An 18,184-nucleotide genomic window follows, 5' to 3' on the forward strand; every position below is an offset into this window, starting at 1 on the left:
CACCAGGGGATGAAGAGGAGATGGGCTTAGATGTGCAGCTCATCCCACGTGTTAATCACCACTTCTCACGGGGGGGAAGCTGAGTGAGGACTCAAAGTAATTTGAATTTTCCCCTCCCTGGTTCTGGAACAGCTAGGGTGGCCCTCAGGCACCGCCTGCCCTGGATGCCTGGCTGCTCACTCAGGGGCAGACTGAGTTTAGGAAGAGACTGTGAGGGTTTCACTGTGAAAATGAAGAGCTTAAGAGTTAGATGAGAAAACTCCTCTTACAGACAGCAGGTCTGTCGCTCTGCCTGCCTGCTGATGTGCTCCAGACAGGGTCTTGTCTTCTTTTCCCAAAGGAAAAACAAAGTGATACTTTTTAAAAATATGTATAGTAGCTGATAAGTGAGCTGTCCTGAGGGAAAAACATAGCTGAAAATGAAGTACTTCAGTTTCAAGTTGTGGTAAATCAAGCCTGCCAAAACACCAGTAAGAAGATACAAGAGTGAGACCTCTCAGTAAAAATCAGAAGACTTCACTTCGGTGGTTTTGCCTCAAGACATGCTTATTTACACTATTTACCACAGGGTAAACAAACAAAAGTCCCTTTGACTCCATGAGTCCCAGCCACAGGAGCTAGCACAGCATGTGTGGAACTCATGCGAGTGCTCTCCAGCACCCCTGGAGGACCTGTGTCCAATTCCCATTCACCAGAGCACAGTCTTTGGTTTACAGCCTGCCCAGGGAGTGCCTGTGCAAGTTCCTAACTGCAGACAGTATGTCATGCACTGGTTAATTTATCCTAGGTGCTGCGTGGTGTGTGTTCACTTGCACTGGTGCAAGAGCATTTTGGATTAGCTCAGCTTTTATCAAAACTGCTGGCATCAGAACTTATTGCTCACCCCCAGCCCGCTGCCTTTTCTGCAGCCAGTGCATCACCTGTAACATAGGATCATAGAATCCCCAGAGTTGGAAGGGACCTTTAAAGGTCATCTAGTCCAACTCCTGTGCAGTGAACAGGGACATGGCAGCTAGATCAGGGTGCTTAGAGCCTGGTCCTGCCCAGCCTTGAATGTCTCCAGGGGCAGGGCTTCCACCACATCTCTGGGCAGCTCTCACTGTAAAAGACTTTTTCCTTATATCCAACCTAATTCTACACTCTTTAATTTCCCCTTGTCCTTGACAGACCCTGCTAGAAAGTCTGTCCCTCTCTTTCTTGTAGCTCCCCTTTAGATACTGAAAAGCCTCTAACGGGTCACCTCAGAGCCTTCTCTTCTCCAGGCTGAACAGCCCCAGCTCTCTCAGCCTGTCCTCGTAGGGAAGGTGTTCACCCCTCGGATCATTTATGTGGCCCTCCTCTGGACATGCTCCAACAGGTTTATGTATTTCCTGTGTTGAGGACTCCACATCTGGACGCAGTACTCCAGGTGAGGTCTCACCAGCACAGAGCAGAGGGGCAGGATCACCACCCTCAAACTGCTGGCCACGTTCCTTTTGATGCAGCCCAGGATATAGTTGACTTTCTGGGCTGCGAGGGCACATGGCTGGCTCATGTCCAGCTGCCATCCACCAGTATCCCCAAGTCCTTCATGGCAGGGCTGTGCTCAATCCTTCCATCCCCCAGCTTATACTGATAGTGGGGGTTTCCTTGACCCAGGAGCAAGATGCTGCACTTGGCTTTGTTGAACCTCTTGAGGTTCTCCTAGGCACACTGCTCAAACCTGTCTAGGTCCCTCTGTATGGCATCCCATCCCTCAGATGTGTCAACTGCACCCCACAGCTTGGTGTCATCTGCAAACTTGCTGAGGGTGTGCTTGACCCTACTGTCAGTGTCACTGACAAAGTTATTAGGTAGTATCTGTCCCACCACTGACGCATGTGGAACATTGCTCGTCACTGATCTCCATCCAGACATTGAGCCATTGAAAATCACTCTCTGGGTTCAGTCTTGCAGCCAATTCTTTGTCCATCAAACAGTCCGCTCATCAAACCCATATCTTTCCAGTTTGAAGGGAAGGATGTTGTGGGGTACTATATCAAAGGCCTTACTGAAGTCCAGATGGAAGACATCAGTGGCTCTTCCCTTCCCCATTGATGCAGTGACACCATCACTGAAGACAGCTAGGTTGATCAGACAGGACTTGCCCTTGGTGAAGCCATGCTGGTTCTCCCGTATCACCTCCCTGTCTTCCATGCCCCTTAGCATAGCTTTTAGGAAGATCTGCTCCATGATTTTTCCCAGCACAAAGGTGAGAATGACAGATTGGCAGTTCCCTGGGTCATCCGTTTTACCCTTCTTAAAAATGAGTGTGATGTTGCCTTTTTTCCAGTCACCAGGGACTTCACCTGATTGCCATGACTTTCCAAATACCATTGAGAGTGGCTTGGTGACTACATCAACCAATTCCCTCAGGACTCTGGGTTGCATCTCGTCAAGACCTGTAGATTTGTGGATGTTCAGGTTCCTCAGGTGGTCACGAACCTGGTCTTTGCTCGCAACAGGAGGGGCACTGCTTCCCCAATCCCCTCCTTCCAAACCAATCATTTGAAGGCTGTGTGACAAGCAGTTGTTGAGTGCCTCAGCCTTCTCCTTGTCTGTTGTTACCAGCTTGCCTGTGTCACTCACTAGTGGGAGGTGCACTCTCTTGGACTTTCCTTTTCTGGTTGAGGTACCTGTAGAAGCCTTTCTTGTTCTACTTAGCACCCCTTGCCAAGTTTCATTCAAGTTGGGCCTTGGCTTTCCTTACCCTATCCCTACACGGCCTAACAGCTTCCTTGTACTTTTCCCACAGTACTTGTCCCTGTTTCCACTGCACGTGCGTTTTCTTCTTGCTTTCCAGTTTGACCTGCAGGTCCCATTCAGCCATACTGGTCTCTTGCCTTCCTTTACTGACTTAATAGTGAGGTTCAACATAGTGAGAGGCCATCCAGGTCACCTACATGATAACCTTCTATCTTGCTTATTATGTATGGGGAAAGGAGGGTGGGCGTGTTGTTAGGTGTGTGTATAGCTATTCTTGGAGGTTTAACGCCAAGCTGCAGTGAGGAGCTGCTCTGAGCTCTGTGTTGTCATCAGCCCAGGTAAAAATCTTTTAGAATAGAATAGTTGGTTTTCTTGACAGAGCTTTCAGCCTTAGAAATACCAGATGTGCAGGAGTTATCCCATTACAGGAATGACTTGCCAGAATAAGGTCAAGGAAGGAGAAACCTGCAAGTTAGAGCTAGACATTTCCTGCACCCCACCCTCGCTTCCCTTGTTGTTCTCCAAAGTTGAACAGCAGCCTCCATAGCAACAATCTGACTTGCTGCCTGCAAAAGTCCATGTTAGTAAGACTTCATTCACTGGCATAAAAATAAAAATGAAAAGAAAAAAAAATAGTGGGGCCCTATTCAATTTTTGCATTCAGTGAATCCCGCTCATTTGAACCCTTCTCCTCACCTTCACTCCACCCCATGTGCATGGCTGGTAGCACCTGTGTGTGTTTGTCATGACTTTTGAATGAGTTCCCCCTTCATTCTTGGAGTTGTTTTTCTGAGTGCGCTCCCATGAAGTCTCTTGCTGGCATTGCTCCTTCACTGAGTGCAAAGCTTGGCAATTAACCCTTTCTCAACCCCAGGAACTGGATTTTCCCATCCTCGCTGGAGGACGTTGATTACTACAAACACAAGTTTGTTCCAGCGCGTTGGGCAACGAGAGGTTTAATTGCTCTGGCTTGCTGCTGCTCAGCGAAGAGAAGAAACATACCCAGACAACCTGTTTCTCCTTGCTTGTTTTGTTTCAGGTCTTCCGGCCCCGCACTCCACCAGAAGCAATTGCGCTATGTAGCCGTCTGCTGGAGTATACCCCCACTGCCCGCCTGACTCCCCTGGAGGCCTGTGCGCACTCTTTCTTTGATGAACTACGGGACCCAAACGTCAAGTTACCAAACGGGCGAGAGAAACCTGCACTCTTCAATTTCACCACTCAAGGTAGCCTGCAGGCGTTGAGGATCCCTGCTTTAGGGAGCGCTGGGATGAGTGTTTGCTGAGATGCACACATCACAAGTTAAAAACGAAGAGGTTTACTTTTGCAGTTTAGTGACTGTGTTCTAGGTGATGTATGTGTGTGGAATACCGTACTCAGTGACCATGGAGATTAGTTTTTCCTTTAGGAGGTGTTCCCGCTCCTTCATACCTGCAGTGCCATGTCGAGGAGCAGTGGATATTAAGTTTGGCGGGAAAGTTTGTAGTGTTGCTGCCTGTGTTGGTTTTGGATGTGAGATAAATGCAGAAATCTCACTGTCCAGGTTTTATGTACTGTAGAGTTTATCTAACATCATATTGACTCAGTAAATCAGAAACAATAAAAATGACAGACAGCAAGCTTTTTTATTTGAACCCAGACCAGTATCAAATTTTAAAACCATTCATGTATATCTTCCCACAGAAATCAGAAATGTAAAACTGATATTCCCATAGAACAGTTTTGTCTTCCAAGACAGAGATCATGAGAAATATGGCATACAAATATCCTAGTAATTAATGTTGCAGCGCTTCATTTTAATGTTAAGTGATTAGCTGCAAGTTCTCACCCTTGCAGCGTAAACAGATCAGTGTGCATTTTCTGCTGGAATTCTAAAATACTTTTTGGCTCAGTTTGCATCAGTGTAGTTTTTCAGACCCTTTAGTGCATGTGATGTCCATCTGCCAAAATGTGCCTGAGCATTTGTTAATTAACGTGTTCTGAATGGCTGCCTTGCAGAAGGTAAATCTACTACATGAATGCAAGGGTTTAAAAAAGGGTTGGAAAGCTCTGTAGTGAGTCTTTAAAAATCCTTAGAGAAAAAATAATGTGTTGGGAATTTGTCCCTGGTTTACCCTAGGCAGTGTGGAAACTGCTGAGTAATGTAATCCTCAAGTAAACTCCTCCTTTGCTGTCCTAGAGAGCTGATGTGCTCTCACAGTGACTCTTGGGAATGGCAGGAGAAATTGCTTCCAGGGAAAAAAAATCCGTAAGATTCAAAAAAGCAGTCTTCTGTCACTGGCTGGTGCTAGTGTTAGCATCTAAAACAAGAATGCAGGATGGAGGTTTGTCATTAATACATTTCCAGATGAGTTGTGTTGCATGTCACCAGCCAAAAAAAAACCTAAGCAGAATTTTAAGAATAAGTAAATAGCTTATCTCAGTGATTTTAAGACCTTCGTTAATAAATATGCAGTAATAGGTCCTGTCTAGCATTAGTACTGATTATGACCTGAGGATACACAAAGAGCTTCTCCTCCTCCTGTGACACTGTGTCGTTGTCAGTCTTTAGATGGACTGCACAATGATCCCATGAGAGTGACTAGTCCAAAGCAGAAATCACGTTTGGGAAACGAATCAGGACTTTGGAAATCAGATATGCTGATAACTTATGTCATCTCTGGTAATTCTGAAAGTAGTGAAAGATATCCTTTTGTTTTGTATGACATTTGTTTTCAACAGACAATATTAAATTCTAAAGGAAGTGTTTTATTTGGCTATGGCCAGTCGACCGAAACCCATGGAGTAGGAGGTGGAGAAGGCTTGAAAGCAAAGCTGTTAGAAATAACAATATAGATCTGATCATTACTGCACTGAACTGATTTTCGCAAAGAACCTAGGTGTCATACCAAATCTGCTGATGCAGGCAGCGGTCTGGAAAAAGCATGGAGTGTATATGGCAGATAAAGATCATGGTCTTTGGCTGCCAGCAGTGGTTCTGGGGCACATAGACGCCTACTGTAGAGATGAGAGCTGTTAAGAGAGCTTTATCTGATCATTCTTACTGTCTTGGCTCTACATTTTTCTTAGTATTTAAACAAATGCTGTGTGCTATTTGGGACTTAAAAAATTATCATGACCAAGGAGGCATCTGTAGTAGCCATTGCTGCAGTTCAGTGACTCCTAGACCTGCAAGACAGAAAGCACAGAAAGCGTTTTTGTTTTTTTTTCTCTTAGAAGCTGAATTTTCAAACAACCTGTAAAATGACTACCATTTACTAAATTTCTTATAACATTTCAGTGGTTCTGCTGGGTCGCAGATGTTACTATCAGTCCATGTTAGCCATTGAAGACTGAAATTGTGCTGTGATTCAGCACTTAGGAGTGGCTGTCATTGTTCCTTGATGACAGGCACTTTTATGGCTAGAGTTTTTTGATCAGAAAAAAATGACTTGTGACCTTTAATTATAAAAAGGGCTTTTTTTTTCTTTAAAAATAAAATTTTAAAAAAAAAGACTTTATTTCTGTCCATACTGTCTCAGTGTGTCCAGAAATCCTTAGTGTGACCATTTGAGTGACACCTAGTTGTTGGGTTTTTTTTTTAATGATATTTCTGTTTTGGGTATGCTCAGTGAGGAGGCACATAAAACAGAGGGTGAAACTTGTGCTGATTCCAGCACCCTTCTGCTTTGAAGAGAAACTGCTACATAAACTTGTTACGCAGAAAGTCTGTTAAGGTGACCAAGTAAATGGTACAAAACTAATTTCTCCAGGGCATTCTGGGGAGCATTGAAATATTGAACAGCTCAGTGCTCTCAGTATCATCATCTTCCAGTGCAAAGCATTTTATTGTGGTTGGGGAATGAAGATAATCTGCTGTTCTGGTAAAACTGGATATTTTTATTCTAGTTCCTTATTGGAGATGCAGAGTGGCTGTAGGTATCAAGATTTAATCAGGAGAAGGAGAGGTGTTTCCCCAGCTGATGTGAACAAGAATTTGCTCTCATGAATGATTTGGGATCACTGCTCTGTTCACATAATGATATTGAAAGCTTTATCTGCATTGCCTTGTTCACAATACCTTCTTGGTGCAGTATTGGTTGAAATTACCACAACCTTGAAGTGCAAGTTTGATTTAGATAAGCAGGCTACAATTCTAGAGCTTGTCCATAGATTGTGATGGAAGTCACTGAGAACAGACTGTTGGTACCACAGCTCAGACCTTTTGTTCTGTATCGACGTGCCTCATTCTCATAGATACGATAGCCACAAAGATACGGCAGAACAAAAATTCAATTTCTGAAGCAAAGTTATTGTTAAACTTCAGCCAAATAAGTTCAGTTTGCTTTGATTGTTTGTTGTCTGAATTGGCATGCTTCTCCTCTAAGCGAAGTACCAAGACACTTGGAGCACGCTGAACTTAAGAAACTTCACACCAGTTAAGACAGCGTGAGGTTTTTGAAGAAGTGAACAATATCAGCCTTGTAGTCTCTGCACATTCTTCAGGGTAGCTTCAGAGAAACACTTGTGCAACAACAGAAAAAACAGTATACTCACTATAGCTGGTGCTGTGAAGGGACATATTCTGGCAGTACTACAAGAAAGTATGGGAGGAATCAGCCTGGGATTGAAGTGCCATTGCAGCAGTATTTTTCTGCCAAGTCAGCTGGCTCTTTGGCCCTAGGATTCTGGCTACAGAGGTGCTGTCAGAGGATAGTTGCATCCTTGAGGCACTGCTTAGCACCAGAAGGTAGCAAATATCATTCGGTTTCCTTTATGCTTTATCACTGCTTCTGTTTGAGCTGCAGGCCCGTGCTACTGAAGGTGATGAACAGGAAAGAATGCGTGGGTAACAGAAACTTTGAAAAATAATGAAGAGAATGGCAGATTCTCTGTAATAACTGATTTAAGAAACAGCTTTGGAGAAGATATTAAAGTAGCAAGATTTTCCTCCACAGAGCAGCTAATAGCCAGGACAGGATTAAAGTATAGGTTTATCACTTGCGTTCCTCTTTGATTTTGGAGGATTCGTTGTTTCTTCCGTTTATTTTTCCACAAAAAGGAGACTTAGGAATTCTGAATGATATTATGAATATATGAATTCTACTTTATTCCCATATGAGTTTAGGGATTTGTATTTATACAGGTGTTTTGATTATTGAAGCTTTATGGAAAGTCCAGGTCTTCTTGGACCAGAATGTAATGTTACAGAGGATAAATTTGATAGGTTGCGGGTAATGTAGCTATTTCTGTTTGGTTCTAGACTGGAACTCGTATTCATAAGTGCTTAAATACAGTCTCAAAATACGCATTAATAAGAGGCTTATGAACAAGTGAGAGTTGTCTGCATCTTCCCTTCCTAGCAGAAAATGAACTTAAAGGAGAAAAAATCATCAGGCAGACTGCTGGTCCTTTTAGGCCCTAAATCTAAAGCTTGTGTTAAGGAAGAGAAATAGTCTCTTAAAAACAAACTACATTAATGTAAGACTGTGTACAAAACCCCTTGGAGCCCCAAAAGTCATAAGTCATCCTCGTATGAGGTGACTGTTCATGTCCTTCCCACCGGATGTTGCTTTCTCAAGAGGGAGTCACTGCTGATGCTGAGGCGGACAGGACCTGTCTTGTCTTGGCTCCGTACCGCCTTCTGTGAGGCAGTCAGTTCTCTGGAGAGGCTGTCAGAAGATTGTCAGTTGTTGGCAGCGTGTTGCCCTTCACCCTCCCACAGCAGTGGTTTTAAGATGCCTGTTTCTCATTCTGGTACACACTGAAGCTATATTAGATTTGGAGCCTAAAAGCCGTGGCTGTTTTTTCCTTGGTTAACGTCTCAGAAAGAATGGCTGTGTCATTTTGTTGTCCTTTTAAACTACCCAGCAAACCCACTCCCTTTGGCTTTCCCTGTACTTTTAGAGGAGATGCCATCTCTTCTTGACCTCACTCAAGGAGATTGCCATAAGATTGGTCTTGGGTTCCCAGGTCCTTCAGAAATGAAGCTTGAGCGAGCCAAAGAACTGAACCCCTGGAGCTCTTGGAGCGGCTGTGTCAGCTGCTTGTTGCTGAACCAGTGCCCCAAGCAGCATGACTGCTATCAGCGTTCAGACTGATTGCAAGTGGGTTTGTGAAGGGAATCCTTCCAGTTCTCAAAAGGCAGTACATCATCAGGCTTTTGATAAGCAACAAGCTTGATCAGTTGTTTGCTAACTCACACGCCACTGTCTTTCTCTAGGAAATAATTCCCTGACACCCGTACCACCCCTGTAGTCCTGTCAGCCTTGCTGTGGGGATGGCCTTGTCAAATATTGCCCTGGTTTCCCCCTGCTGGTCAGCCAAGAGGAGAAGCGTAGCGTGGCCTTTGGCTGTGAAGGGCACACGTTTGCCCCCAGCTTACCGTTACGGGGCAACCCAAGGAGCTGCGCTGCATGCGGGGCTCTTTCTGAATGACGAGCTAACTCTGTTTGTTCCACCTCCCCTCCAGAACTGTCAAGTAACCCATCTCTGGCTTCGATCCTCATCCCTGCTCATGCTCGGAACCAAGCAGCTGCTTCAACCCCTACAAACGCTACAGCAGCCTCAGGTGAGAACGCGCGCCCGCCTGCCTCCCCTGCTCCATGGCACCATCCTCTGCGGAGGCCCAGGGTGAGCGAGAAGGAAAGGACGGGCTCCTCCAGCCCTGCCTTCTGCTCGGTCTCTGCTCATGGTCACCTGGATGCTAGCTGTGGTCACTAACCCAAATCCTAACTTGGGCCACTGATACGTTTATTGATTCCTCTCGCCCAGAGTTTCACTATGAAAGAATAGTTATCTCCCCCGGTTTCTACTTTTTTAACGCTTTTATTTTATTTTGGATTGTTTTGCACCTGAATTGTGAGCTTTCAGCCTCTCCAGAGCTAATACTGACTTTGAGCATGATGCCTAGGAGGAGAAGGAGTGGCTAGCTTAGTAGAAATGGCCTCTGGAGAGCACGGATGGAGCGGATTTTCCCCAGTGGGAAAGGCAGAAGCTTACGAAAGTCAGAGTAGGGAGCTGGGTCGGCTTGCTCACTGCCTCTTCTCTGTAGCTGCAATTGCTTCTTTCTGAGTTTACTTGTGTTATCTTTAAGCTCTTTGGGTTTTGGCCAGCACTGAGTGACTTTCTTTGTTCTCTCTCGGTCTCACGTTTCTGTCAGAAACCCTTTAAAAGCTCACTGTCGGTCTGTAGCCACTCCAGTTTGTATTATGTTTCCAGCGAAACCTGAAAAGCTGAGTAATATCAGTTGGGAGACTCCCAAAGCAAATCCCAGGTGCTGCAGGATGTGGCAGCGGTGATTCACACGTGGCACTGCGTCAGCCCTGAGTCAGCATGCCAGCAGGCAAGCTCAGTGCGCTTGTGCAGCCCGAGGCAGGCTGCAAGATGGGTGTGCTTGCATGCGTGTCTCTTGAGAATGTCAGGCCCATTTCAGAAGGGCAGGGACCCTCTTTTGAGGAGCAGGACGCCTAATCAGTCGTGCAGGAAAGTGTCTGAAGGTTGATGTGCCGGTTACTTCAATTCTGACGTGCTTGGTCCAGCCACTGCCGTACAGAAAGCATTTTCGTGGTCCATTTTAGACAAGTGAAAGTGAGTTGGAAGATCAGGCTTCTCTCTGAAAATGTGGCATCAGATGGTAAAAGATAGAGCCTGTATAATTTATGTGGTTTGAACTTAGGAGGAAGCAAATTTGCTCTTTTAAAATTTACTATGTTTGTTTCGTACACTTGGCAGTATTTTGCAAATAGTCATGTTCTCTGTGCATCTGTTGCTCAGTGAGTGAGGAAAAAAACAGATAAAGTAGTAAAAGTGATAAATGAACTACAAAACGCAGACAGGGAATTTGACTTTAAAGTCCTTCTGAAAAATCCCTTCACTTAATGTCACTTCAGTGCCTTTCTGGAGCTGCTCTCTTTGCTAAGATGCAACGGTCTTGAGGAGTGAACTAGGTTAAGAAAAACTGTGTTTTCATCCAGTATTTCCACTCCAGTACACAGGAGGGGGAAAAATGCATTAGACTGCATCCTGGAAGTGTCCTAAATGTGAAGTATACTAAAAGGAAAGGAAAAAAAAACCACCCATCTTACTGATGTCAACACGCGTAAGCCTCCTGTTCACAAGCAGTACTCACAGCTGGGACAGGACATTCTACTCTTAGTTCAAAACCAGAAAATGACCTTGCAGCTTGGAAAGAGACTGTGAAATTAAGTATTGGGCAACTTGCAGCGTTGTGTTTCTGCTGCACAGCTGTTTTGTAGTTCCTTGCTCACGTGGGGTTCTCACGGCAGGCCTTGGGAATTTCATCAGAATTATGATTTTAGGATTAAGTCCTATATGAGATGATGTTAATCTGTTTTGCTTTGCATGCTGATGCTGCACTAAGCAAAAACTTTCCATTGAAAGAGTCCCTTATTTCCCTACCCCCTGCATATTCCAGAGCAGTAAGTTCATAGCTCTTCAATACTGCTAAAGCAGCATGGGAGCAACGCTCCCACCTGACCCAGGGCAGCCTGACAGGCAGGAGGCTCTTCTGCAAAATGTAAACACGTGTGAATAAACAGTGCAAGTTCAGAAACTGTTTTGAGCAGGGAAGAGAGCAAACCAACTTATACGTAACCACGATCCATGTCAGCAGGCAGAACAGATGCTGAAGTTCATGTGTCCAGTGCTGTGCCCAGCATAGCTGCTTATATGGGTGTTCTGGCACTGAAATGGAGTGAACATCCAGCTGGGCTGCTGTTACCTGCTCGCAATCATTTTCATAGCTGCTGTGCAGCGGAAACTCTGACTCGAGTCTCCATTTTTTTATAAGGTGTAAAGCACTGCTTTATATCACACACGCTTGATATTACTACAAGTTACCCAAAGTTGTGTTCAGTAACTGATAGATGCACGGTGGTGATTTCAGTAGCGCAACGCAACAGCAACTTTGGGATCATGATGTCAAGTGCAGGGGAATTTGAGGTAACTTTTGAATGTGAATTTGGTTGTAAATTTCCTCTCAAGGCATAAAGCCAGGCTCCCTGCAGTGATGGAACCTGCCTTGGCAGGGGGGGCATGAAGCCTTGCTGCTCTGGCACTGGCAAATTCATGTAAAGTTTGAGAAATCCCCTGTGACATTCGTGCACAAAGGGACGAAACAGAAGTTGAAAGTGATTGGCCCTGCTGGAAACGGTGTGCTAGCTTTCTGTGAATCACGGTGATCACTGATAAGAATGCCAGTGCAGCTTTGTACACGTGGATGCTGGCTTGATCAGCCCGGAGGAGGAGGACGGTTCACAGCCGTGCAGCCACACCAAGCTGAGCAGCGACCTGTTTGTGTGACTGCATTTTTCTTGCTGGCTCGGTCAGTAGCAGCAGTTACCTCTCTGTTAGGAGTGCTAGGATGGGAAGGGTGTAATGGCCATCTGCAGGGCGCTGTGCCAGCCGGGATGCTGAGCTTGTCGTCTTCGGCATCCTGCTGTGCTGATCCCGTGTAATCCCAAACGAGGTGGTGTGCCTGAACTTTCAGCAACAAAACAGATTAGAGCTAGTGTCACCTGCCAGTGTGGGGTGGTTGAAAATGCCACAGTACTCCAGTGAAGTAAGATTTAGTGCACATATGATATTTCCATTGAAGGAATTTTGGACAACTCCTTAGACAGGGGAGGGGCAGGCAGTTTTTGTGCATCCATGGCAGCTACAGGAGAGCAGCTTGTGCGTGTCAGTCTTACCAGTTTTGCACTGAGCCCAGCTTTTCTCCTTCAATAGACCCTGCAGGAGAAATGAGCCCTTCTCATCCTTGCACTCCTCTCCTCCTTTGCCCCGTGAGGACTCGTGGGCTGTTTGCACTTCTGTTTCTCACTGCGCAGAAGAGCAGCGCTGTCTGTCAGCACTCAAACCCAGCCAGCTAATGCTGTCATTAGTGTTAATGGGCTTTCTCAGACTGAGTTGTTGGCTCTGTCTCTTAACTGCAGCCCAGTCTTCCCTTACTGGGAGGTTTCTAGGGAGCACCACGTACCCTCTGAGAAAGTAGAGGCATTCCTCAGAGGCAGCGGCTGAACTGGCAGAGGATGTATTGATGAGAGATGACTTTTCCCCTCTGTTTGTAAGGAGTTCAGAAGTGGCTGACACTTCAACCCTGCTGTGGTTTCCTTGCCGCACGCAGAGGTGTCAGGTGGGTGGGTCACAGCAGAGCCTGCCCTAACCTCAAGCCACAGGCCACTGCACTCACCTGCCCCGTACTAGAGAGCTCCATGCCAGCTCATAGCTTCAATCCCTAGCACAGCTTCCACAGCAGCACAGCTGGCAAAGCAGATTTTTAGCTGTGTTTAGCGGTGTTGCTGAAGGCATAGGTTTTCTTTTTCTGTGCCCAAGGGCCAATTTCTCCTGGTGACGAGGAGTAACTGAATGCCCAGAGACCCTCATGCTCCAGTCGTGCTCTTTTTCCAGCACTCCAGCAGAGAGATGCTAGAGCAAGCCCTGCTCTGCTCCCCAAATGCCCCATCCACAGCAGGCTGGAGAGACATAACGCTGCGTTTTCTTGGAGCTTCAGAGTCAGTGCAGCCCATAGCAGCCTGTGCTCTGTCCCAGCCTGGGTAGGCATTGTGAAAAGCCCCATGTAAATGGTCCAGGGCTGCATCACCTTATTTCCTTCTTACTGTATGCTGTATATATTTCTCAGGAAATCCCCCATTAGCGTGATGGTAGAGAAGGAGCACGTGTTACATGTTACATGAAGTAGCTCCATCCCCTCCTCTTTCTTCTTTATCTCTGCTCAGAGCAATGTAATGAGTATGGTTTCAGCCTCTGCTGTCTTCAGGAGTGGGAGATCAAAAAACACATTTTATTTCAGCAAACAAGACGCACACTTTTTGTTCTTATACAGAGAAATCCTCTTCCAACAGTACAGATTCCAGCTGGACTGTTTGCATCAGGCACAGATGTTGCATTAGCTAGGGTTTATCTCTACCTGCAAATCAAGCACAGTTTGAGGCGTGACTCAGCCAGAAGCTGAGAGTCAGAGTTTCCACTTCTGATTTCCTTGGTCATCATCGGTTGCATGCACGTGTGGTTTGGCAGCTGCTCCTTGAGAGCAGTTCCCCACCTAGGACGATATCTCTCACGTGCACGGCTAGCTTCCCAGATAACATCGGTGCTGTCAGCACATCGCCATGGTGCTTTGAGCATCTTTTCTCATGGTGGTCATTCCTTCAGGAGGGAGAGCTTGGGGTCACTCTGGGGTGGGGGGAAAGGGAATGGGAGACTTCCCCAACATAGTGTTTAGCATCCTCTGCCCACAGAAGGATTTCCCTTTCTTCCTACACATTCCTCACAGCGTTTCCTTTTCCTATAAGCATCACGCCCTCTCTCCCTTGTCCTTATCATTCCTGGATGCTGGTGCTGGTTTGATTGCCCTTTTTTGTTGCCATCATCTCTGTGTGTTACTTAATTTGTCACTCAACCGGCGCGCTCCATTTCTGGGCTCTCGTTCACCTTGTTGCCTGTTGCTCATGGCTGCGCTTCCAGCTATGGTCAGGTTGGCTTGGCCGGACAGCAGATGGGCTGCATTAACATCATCCCACTGCCATGCCTCACCAGTGCTTCTCAGCCACCTCCACCTGTATTTTGTCCTGTCTGTTATTTCTGCTGGTCATGCTGGCCTTCATCCGTCGGTAAATTTGCTCTGTCCTTTGTGAGCCCTTTTCCTTGTCTTCCAAATGCTCTGCTTTCCCACTCTGCCCTCTTCTGTACTGAGACAAAAGTCATTTTTTCCTGTTGCGGTGTCGATAGCTTTGCAGCTAACCTTAAATTAAGTGGAAGAAATGCACCATGCTCTCTTTAGGAAACCTCACTTAATATCTTTTTCTACTCATGTATTTGTTGCTAAGTACTTTATGTTTCACCTTTCGTCCTCTTTCCTTTTTTGTGGCTGTGCTGATCACATCCTGCATAGGACAGCTGCAGATGAGGCTGGTACATTTTTTTCCCCTCCCAATTCTTCCACTATTCAGAAAGCTTTTATTTTTTTGGAGAGAATACCAACGGTATGTGGTTATTTGCCCATCGTTCTGTTCCGTTGTTCTCAGTATGTTTGGATGTTTATTAGCATCTTGGCTCTTGGTTTACTCCATTTCCAGCCTTACTGGAGGCCTGCCCCAGTTTGTTGGGGCGTTCTAAATACTGAATAACAGTACTCGATGGTCTCTGGAAGGGCCTCTGCCTGTCAGCATGAAGACTCTCCACGTAGCCCTTTGTTATTAGCTGATGCAGCTGTTTTCCCTTTGAATCACATCTGAAAACACAGTTCACAGAATTGTAGAATCGTAGAATGGCCTGGGTTGAAAAGGACCTCAAAGATCATTGAGATTGAACCCCTCTGCAGAGTGCAGGGTCGCCAGCCACTAGACCAGGCTGCCCAGAGCCACGTCCAGCCAGTTGCAGTGAATCTCCTTCTGCTGTTTCTTTGCAAATTCTATGTTTCCTTGAATGCGCACTGACAAGAGCCCCATGTCCTGCGTGTTGTCTCTGTGTGGGGCTCTGTCCCTCCTGGAGACGGCTTTGCTGTGGAGGAGGCCTAACCACAGGAAACATCAGCAGCAGTGTGCAGCCCCGGGCAGTTGTGCTGGCTGTGGCAGTGGCAGCGAGCCTCGCTTCGCGGGCAGCGTTCCTGGGGCAGCCTGGGCACGGCCCCATCCCACCAGAGCAGCTGAACACAGCCAGGTGTTAGCGTGCTGAAATTGTGTCGTCCTGCTCCAAGCGCACCTCAGCCCAGAGCAACCCGCTCCTTACGTACCCAAGAAGTCAGGAGAGCATCTTGCCCCAGCGGTTCTGGTGGTGGGATTTGGGGCTTTCCCTGTGCGGGAAATGTCAAGGCTGTTGTTGCAAATGTCTGTATTCTGGAGGTAATGCTGGTTGTTCTTTCTTTCTTTCCTTCCCTCGCCTGTCATTTGCAGATGTTAATGCAGGAGAACGAGTTCAGACCAATAGTGTAGCTACAGCGTCAGCCTCCAACTCCACCTGAACCGGTACCAAGCAGCCAGCTGCACAGGAAAATCACCAGTAATTTGAGTCTTGCTCAGCAACACTGGTCACATTTGGAAAGAAAATTAAAAAGAGGAAAAAAAGCAACCAACCAACCAACCTGTTCATTTTAGTGTTCAATTTTTTATTATTATTATTGCTGTTCTTATTTAACCTTGTAAAATATCTATAAATACGAACCAGTTTCATTGTATCTCACTCTGCAGGGTGTCCGGGGCAGGGACTTAGGTGGGGGGAGGAGGGAACGCGGAGCAATACAACACACCAGTGTCTCTCCCCTCAACAATCTCTTCATGTTGGAAGTTTGCTGTTGTGTACTTCAGAGCCAGGACTCTTGCCTCATGCCCTCTCCCACAACGGAAAGAAGGAAAAACAAAAACAAAAAAACAAAACAAACAAAAAAAAACCAACAAAAAAAAACAAAACGAAAAAGAACCCCCAAACCTCATTCTCTGCTGAAGTTCTTTTTTTTTAACCTCTTTTTTTATTTTCTTTTTAAGTGAAGTTTCGGACTTTGATGTAGTGCACAGCTTGAATTTGGTCGGGAGCTTAGCAGGGGTCATCCAACAGAGCTCAGCGTTCGGTGCCAGCGAATCCACGCCCCGGGCCGACTGACGGGCGACTGACAGCTGCCCTGGCCGGCATGGTAGGACATAGGCTGCCTGGGGGTGGGGGGAGGCTTACGTGTGTCTAAGGCTTGAGCTGCTAGTGGCAGACTTTCCTTTCACAAATCAGTGCTAGCGATGAAGAGACCTGCAGCTTCCTTCCGGGAGGAGCCCCTCGCCCGGCTCCATATAATATAATACACACACAGGCGGAGGCGAGCGGAGGGGATGGCGAGGGCCGGGCTGGGAGGTGCCGCCGCCTGAGCGATTTTCCAGTCCCAATTGGAATAGGCTTCCCTTTCCCGAGATGTACAGGAAAAGGACACCAGGATTTATAATGTGAACTGTAACAGTCTTCTACTGGTTTATTTTGTAATATTTTTTTAACCGCAGCTTTAACTCGCAGGACGCCACATTCTACGGTAGCTCTGATTTTAAATCCACGGCTAGAATCTGTATTTAAATTTCATCTTTTTAACCTCTTTGCTTTTTTGATCTCTATTTATTGAAGCGCGTTGCCACGTTGCCGTTCCGTTTTTACATCGGTAGAATATTAATAAACTACACATCGGAGTGCTATCGACAGTAATTGTACCTGCCGACTTGTAGGAAAGCTGGCTACATATGAGTGTGTGTGTATATATATTATATAAATATATACATGTATACATAGAGACAACACTGTTTTTTTATTTTGTCTACAATCTCGCAGCAGTCTGACTGAAGCGTGAGGCGGGTGCTTGTCGTAGCCCAGGCTCCGGGTTTCCCCCCTGCGAGGGCGAGCGGTGCACGGTCCCGCCTCTGCCCCGATCCCGAGCAATATCCCCGGGGAGGACAGGAGGAGGAGCCCCCCCCCCCCCCATTGCCTTGCGCTCCTACCGGGAGCCGCCTCGGTGCTTACCAGCTCTGTCCGACCCGAGGGCCTGAGGCAGGTGGTTGGTTTGGGGCAGCGCGCAGCCCTTCAAGTGGCCTGGGAGCAGCTGCAGCAAACCTGGCGGCTCCGCTCGCGGCCGGGCAGCTTCCCTCCTGCGCCTTTCACCCTGTTCGTTTGCGCGGGGATTTTTTTGGAAACTCATCTCCTAGCAGCCCTGGGGCTTCATCCACGCCCTGCCCTCCCGTCCTGCCCGATAACGGCGGGTCTGGGGGAGGGAGGAGCAAACCCCCACCCCGAAACCGCTAAGCCCTTACCTTACGCCCCGCATCGGTTTGCCGTCGGGGAAAATAGCATTTCTGTGCTTTCAAGAGGCTGCCCCTAAATTCTGGCTGATCGTAGAGGAAGGCGCGCCGCCTCTTCAGAGAGGAAGGCTTTCTAAATCCTCACGCGTGACACAATTGAAAGGGCTGAGAGCGTCCTAAGGACGGAACGCGGCTCGCACAGGTAAGTGCAGGGGCTCGGCGGTGGCTCAGCCATCCACGTAGTGCAGGAGGCCCGCAGAGCAGGGCGCAGCGTGGACCTGCTGCAGGCCGAGAGCGCCGGGCCGTCGCCTGTAGGCGCTGCTGCTTGGAGGCAGATAGATGACCGAGTCTTTAAAATGTACAAATAATGGAGGCAAATTGCTGCTCGTTCTGGGAAATGTGGCTTTTCTTTCTTTCTTTCTTTCTTTCTTTCTTTCTTTCTTTCTTTCTTTCTGTCTTTCTTTCTGTCTTTCTTTCTGTCTTTCTTTCTGTCTTTCTTTCTGTCTTTCTTTCTGTCTTTCTTTCTTTCTGTCTTTCTGTCTTTCTGTCTTTCTGTCTTTCTGTCTTTCTTTCTTTTTTTTCCTTCTTTTTATCCTTTCACTTAAGTCTTGCGGAGGAGAGTGAAGAGCTCTGCTCCCGTTCTGTGCCGTGTCTGTGTGCACTGTGTGGGTGTTAGC

The 18,184-nt window shown here is 46.9% G+C and overlaps 1 protein-coding gene across 1 annotated transcript in view; it reads left to right on the top strand.

Moving 5' to 3' along the window:
* Nucleotides 1-17,007, top strand: part of GSK3B (glycogen synthase kinase 3 beta) — a 139,913-nt gene extending 122,906 nt beyond the window's left edge. Inside the window, exons 9-11 of the mRNA XM_021397548.1 lie at nt 3,764-3,950; nt 9,176-9,274; nt 15,639-17,007. Of these exons, the coding sequence (XP_021253223.1) occupies nt 3,764-3,950; nt 9,176-9,274; nt 15,639-15,706 (354 nt within the window). The 3' untranslated portion in view covers nt 15,707-17,007. The remainder of the gene's footprint in view (nt 1-3,763; nt 3,951-9,175; nt 9,275-15,638) is intronic.

Source organism: Numida meleagris, chromosome 1 (genome assembly GCF_002078875.1).
Source record: "Numida meleagris isolate 19003 breed g44 Domestic line chromosome 1, NumMel1.0, whole genome shotgun sequence".
Classification (NCBI taxonomy): domain Eukaryota; kingdom Metazoa; phylum Chordata; class Aves; order Galliformes; family Numididae; genus Numida; species Numida meleagris.